Source organism: Salmo salar, chromosome 15 (assembly GCF_965601325.2).
Source record: "Salmo salar chromosome 15, fSalSal1, whole genome shotgun sequence".
In the NCBI taxonomy this organism is placed as follows: domain Eukaryota; kingdom Metazoa; phylum Chordata; class Actinopteri; order Salmoniformes; family Salmonidae; genus Salmo; species Salmo salar.
The window spans coordinates 57760146-57766311 of record NC_138305.1 but is presented as its reverse complement, the minus strand read 5'-3'; the positions used below and the strand labels follow the sequence as shown (position 1 = coordinate 57766311).

Genomic DNA, 6166 nt, shown 5'->3' with positions numbered 1-6166 from the left:
TATAGCCTTTATTCATTAGGCTATATAGCCTACCTTATTATTATTATTAGCCTACTATTATTATTATTATTATTGTTATTATGCGACCTGTATCAGTTTGGGAAAGTGAGTGAGGGTTGGAGCAGGTTGTCTAGCAGTCAGCTGGCTTCATAAACACAATGCCAGCCTTTGTTTTATTTTCGTGACGCAGAAAATTAATCAGCCCGAATGCGGAGCGCGCGGAGTCGCGGCTAGCGTCCTAATCAGGGCAGCGCGTGCCGTCCGGATTATCTCGTTAATTTCTTATATAAAAAAACAACAACTTGTGTGCAATAATAATTAATTATTGGACAGGGTAATTATTATTTAACGGGTGTGGAGCAACCTGTAGACGGGGTCTGGGTGAAAGAAGTGACAGATTGAGCCCGGTGGCCGTTATATAGGTTACATACACATGAGGTATCCTAGGTTGACTACGTGCACGAGAGGAGGGGACTCAAAGTTGTAACTTCGATTCTACAGATAGGTGCAGAATGATTCTAATGTAGGAAGGAGCCCATGGCCTACAACGAACATTTCCACGATCAACTTAAATGTAACAACTTTAATAAATGTAGGCTATTTGATTTGCCACACATTGTATAGGCCTATTCGTTTCATAAACAAACATTAAATGTCTCCTTAGTTATTACGTTGTAATACACTTCACCCTGGGATCTTGTGTTTGCATTTTTGTATTTGTCGTTTTTTATAGGCCAAAGTCAAAATAGAATTCCAATGGGGCAGCTGGTATCTTAGGGGTTAACCGCGTCCGTCGAGCCGACTTGGTGAAAAATCTGTCGATGTGCCCTTGAGCAAGGCACTTAACCCTAATTGCTCCTGTAGACGCTCAAGATGAAATGTAGGCCTTGTTCTATGAGTGCTATAAATATGGATACATATTTTTCACCGTTGGGGACTATGATATATATATATATATATATATAAAATAGTATAATAGTTAGCCTACTACCCACATAATTAAATTGCGTTTCCACATCACTTCAGGAGGATGCAGCGGGCAAAGACAACGTTTCCTATCTGGAATGGCTAGATTGTTGTTTGGTTCCTATTCATTACATACAAACTCACCTAATTATTCCAGTATTAACCCTTACATTAGGTGTGGAATTCTATTTAGTAGCGTTTATGTAGAGAAACAATTAATTTAGTGTAGAACAGTTTTAAAGCCAAAGAAAATAGCTCTCTCTAAAAAAGGAGACTCCACCTACTGAGAGAAATATGATCGGCTCGTAATTGCGGTGTTTGTTTAGATTAAGATGAAGTAGTCATTGCTAATCAACACTCTTCCATAGTCTCACCACCTAAATCTAATTACCGGGAGCTATTAATTAGATGGAAATCGCCCAGGGAGTGTCAATAATTTCAGATGCAATTACAATAATGGAAGAGTTCCCCCAAGTTTCTAGTTATTTTGCTAAATTGCCGTTCATATTTGAATTTTCACCACAAGAGATTTAACCGTTTTAGCAGACAAAGGCCGTGTGGATAGAATTAAAGATGCCGTGTTAGTGTCATTGCCTGAAAATGGAGAGCTCTGCGTTTACAGTATTATCTCTTTTGTTTGTCGCCAAGGGCTATTTTGTTATCAGCATTATTTATCTGGTCAACAGCGTGCTTTGTCTTTGCAAATGGCCCCTAATCATGCCGTCTATTCTGGAGACAATTGGCTGATGCTAACATGTGGGTACTATGCTATGCTTGCCTTGTTTGGCCCAATGTGTGTGCGCATTTTAACGAGAATGTTTTGTTCTCCGAGAAGGCATGATGAAATTATTGGATGTTTTGGGTGCTGGTGGGTTGTGGTAGTGTTGGTGGTGATGTGTGTGTGTGTGTGTGTGTGTGTGCGTGTGCGTGTGCGCGTGTGCGAGAGAGAGAGAGAGAGAGTACGGTGGCGCAAACGTTTGTCAGACAGACAGAGCATCCTCAGTCCACAAGGACAGCTGGGGGTCTCTGGTCTGCTTTAAGAGCGCTGGGCGTACAGGGCGGCGCTCATTTTTTAAATTCACCTCGCTGTGTAAAGAGCGTGTAACGACTCCAACGAAAACCCAAGGACTTATCGTCTAACCAAAAACAACCTTCTCTCTTTCCTGTCGTGCTCTGTTCAGGTATTGGACAGAATAATTGAGAAGAATCCAACACTTGAGGACTCAACTAAAAGGGTATTTTTCTACGACTTTCTGTTTTCAAAATTCTCTCCAACTTTGCCCTTCGATCGGAGGCTAGAATGATGTCTTATCTGAAGCAGCCACCTTATACAGTCAACGGCCTGAGTTTGTCTGCTTCCGGGATGGACCTACTTCATCCGTCTGTCGGCTATCCAGGTGAGGGCATGGAATACTTCACATCTCTTACAAATAACCATTAAATAGTAAAACAACGTGAAATGGCTTATTGCATAGCTTGTCTTTGTGAAATGTCTTGTCTATTTCGAAATTATGATCGATAAGCTAAAACAGGCTAAATAAAATAAACCAATGTATAATTAGATTTTTTTTAATCATTGGTCTTAAATCAATAATTTCGACTGGCTTTATAAACATTATAATTTTGCTTAGACCTATAGTGAATGATCTAAACTATCAGGGGATCATAACTAATTTTCTGATGTTCTTTGTGGGTGTAAATGTAAATGATTACTAGCGATGGTCCTAAACAAACAAGAGTAATGTCTTGTAAAACGTATGCAAATTAGGTCTGATCAAAGGAAAAATATTCCCTGTCTGAAATTTCTTCTAAAGTCATAACATGTTTTGTATTTGTAGTCTTATAATGAATGTTTACTTTTCCTCATACAGCCACCCCTCGTAAACAGAGGCGCGAGAGGACGACCTTTACGCGTGCTCAGCTGGACATTCTGGAGAACTTGTTCGCCAAGACGCGCTACCCAGACATCTTCATGCGCGAGGAGGTGGCCCTGAAGATCAACCTACCCGAATCTCGTGTTCAGGTACGTTCCTGGGCCTTTGCGTAAACACATGCGTCCATCCAGAATCCGAGAGAAGGCCACTCACACAGCTCATTAATTTGGGCTTGAGAAGTCAAGCACCCAGACGCCAGTGTCTTCTCCACTCTATTAATTTGATTGAGTGTTCATCTCCCAGTGAATAGGCCTACCAGTCTTTTCTTTTGCATCCACTGTATAGATAGATGACTGTATTACAATAAAACATGAAGGAAACGCTATAACACATTGTTTTATGTTCATATTTATCCTTTTTTCAGGTATGGTTTAAAAACCGAAGGGCGAAGTGTCGCCAGCAGGCACAGCAGTCACAGAGCGGCGCACAGAGCAAGACCAGACCCGTCAAGAAGAAAAGTTCCCCCATCAGAGAAGCCAGCTCCGAGAGCGGTGCCAGCGGCCAGTTCACACCGCCCCCCAGCACCACAATTCCGGCCGTGAGCAGCAGCAGTGCCCCGGTGTCCATCTGGAGCCCGGCCTCCATCTCTCCTCTCTCTGACCCACTCTCTACCTCTTCCTCCTCTTGTATGCAACGGTCGTACCCGATGACCTACACCCAGGCGTCCGGATACAGCCAAGGCTACACCGGATCCTCATCGTATTTCAGCGGGATGGACTGCGGGTCTTACTTGGCGCCTATGCACCACCAGCTCTCCACGGCGGGCTCCACAATGAGCCCCATGGGCAGCAACGGGGTATCCAGCCACCTGAGCCCGGCTTCTTCCCTCTCCACGCAGGGGTATGGGGCAGCGGGACTGGGCTTCAGCGGTCCCACAGACTGCCTGGATTACAAAGACCAGGCCGCAGCCTGGAAACTCAACTTCAACGCTGATTGTTTGGATTACAAAGACCAGTCGTCGTGGAAATTTCAGGTGTTGTGAGAAGAATGAGTGAATTACATTATCTTTTCACAATGTGGTCAGTCAATCCGGTGGGCCCAGGTTGGCAGTGAATGAGTCGCCGAAAGGGAACGTTTTCCAACGGCTGGGCCTTAGTGTCTGTCAAACTATTACCCCAGCAGCAGCAGCAGTGGGAGAGGAGGGGAGCTGCCGCTCTGTCTGTCTGACTGCGTCACACCTGTTGGGTTAACTTATTGAAAATTCAGAGTGAACTCTGTTTAACTTTGATCAAGGACATGGAACAAAATTGTTACCCAAGAAGAAAATGATCAAGAGAAGTTCCAAACCTTGGTTAAGCGCGTGGAATTGGTCAGCTTTCCATAAGCTTCTTACGACTCCCCGACCCTCTCCTCTTGGTTGGCAAGCTAAAGGGGCCCTTTGATCAAAGCATTGTGCGTGCGTGCGTATGTGTGTGTGTACCCGCACATCTATGTGCGCGCGCCTTTGAGGCGAACCTGGATGCACTATTTAATTTATGAAAAATGCTTATAAGGCACTAGGTCCAAGAGACAATCAACCAGTATTCGTGTGCTCATAAATGTCCCACTACGGTGTTTTTCATTTTCTCTATCTTTGTTAGTTTTTTGAGACTGTGATTCCTTGTATGCAATTCTGAATTTCCCATCTGCGATCACCCAGCTGTGAATGGATTTAAAAAAAAAAAAAAAAATGTCCAAGTGTTTGAAATGATAAGTTATTATGATGAAATATTAGTTGAAATATGGAGTTCTCAAACAGTGTGAGTGGCGGAGTCAATGAACAGCAACGTTGCCTGAAACATCAGTGTCCATCAATGACCAAATACAGCTCAAGGTTGTTATGCCAAACTGCCAAGCACACAAATAAAGAACGTTTGAACTGATCCCGTGTCGCCTGTTTAACTTCATAAATACATGTACATGTTTTAAGCCTCGATGTTGTTACTTTTTCTGTCAAGGCAACATTCGAGTTTTAGTGAAAATAATGCATATTACGTAAAACATGATGCATATTTCAACAATGTTATTTTAATTCAAACCAAGCATATTTTCGGAACACACACACACACAAACACACACACACACACACACACACACACACACACACACACTTTAAAGTGTCAGTAGCAGGAATGTGCAGTATGGGAAAGCTATGCTAATCCCGTTTTCCGGGAGGATAATCCCACATTTCACTGACGGGCCTGGTTTGGTTCAGAGGGCAGCTAACCACTGTCCAGTTCACACGGAACGGCTTTCCAAGAAGCCCCTAATCACTAACCAACATTCACATTCCCACTAAATTGTCTGCTAAAAAGGACTACGTTTTTAAAGCTTTGCAAAAGTCCCGCCTTGGATGTCAGCAAATCAGGCGAGGAAAACGCACATTTTCCCAACTGGAAATAGGCCTTATGTGTTTGTCAGAATTGTAGCTATTACATTCACCACATATTCTAATAATAATAATAATAATAATGCAGTATAAAAACACTTCAAGCTATTAGGCCTAGATTTTCATATTAGACACGTCCTGTTAAAATCAAACTCAGACGGGCATTTTATTATTGGTTATAAAAACGAAAGGAAAGTGTCCTCTTGGCTAAGGTCTTTCAGAAGGGAGGAGAAAACACAGTATAAGCCATGCATTCTGGAGTTGTATGACCCATGTCAATGTCACTCTATACTGTTGCTGGTTTGAAATGTTTTGTTGTCAGTTTTGAACTTGAATTGGCACCAATTGACGGGGCAATTATCTTTTCCACGAGGTTAGATTGGTGGCGTTAGCAGCTTGAGAAAAAACAAGATATGAGAGAAATACGAGAACATATTTTCTGCTGCAATTATTATGTATTTTTTTAGAAAAGGGAAATTGACCTTTTTTACATTATTTTTGTAGATAACTATAAAATCTCAATGTAGGCCTACAACGGGGATCCAATGTGTTATTGGTCTAAATCCACAAATGGACAGAAGAAAAAACGAATTAGTCTATAATCATAGCATGCAAAGGTCAGTAAAAAGGCAACACCAACCAAGGTATCGATTTCACAGCATTATTTCTGCATGAACACGCCATGATGATAGATCAATATATTGTAGAATTAACAAAATGAGTATATGCCTATCAAACGGGAAATACTCATTGAAATGCATTTCAATTCAATCCAAAGCATCAGATGTATTGCACATCCAGGACATATGTGCGTTTACACAGGATGCTTGTGCTGTCATGACTTGTTGAAGCCAATTAGCTACTTGTTGAAAGCAGGAGAGACAATGCAGTCAACATC

At 42.1% G+C, this 6166-nt stretch overlaps 1 protein-coding gene across 1 annotated transcript; it reads left to right on the top strand.

Moving 5' to 3' along the window:
* Positions 1–1950: 1950 nt before the first annotated feature.
* Positions 1951–4034, top strand: LOC106571577 (homeobox protein OTX2). The gene is made up of 3 exons (XM_014144803.3): positions 1951–2363; positions 2838–2989; positions 3265–4034. Exons 1-3 carry the CDS (start codon positions 2267–2269, stop codon positions 3880–3882), a joined length of 867 nt encoding a protein of 288 aa, XP_014000278.1. The 5' UTR covers positions 1951–2266; the 3' UTR covers positions 3883–4034.
* Positions 4035–6166: the final 2132 nt, after the last annotated feature.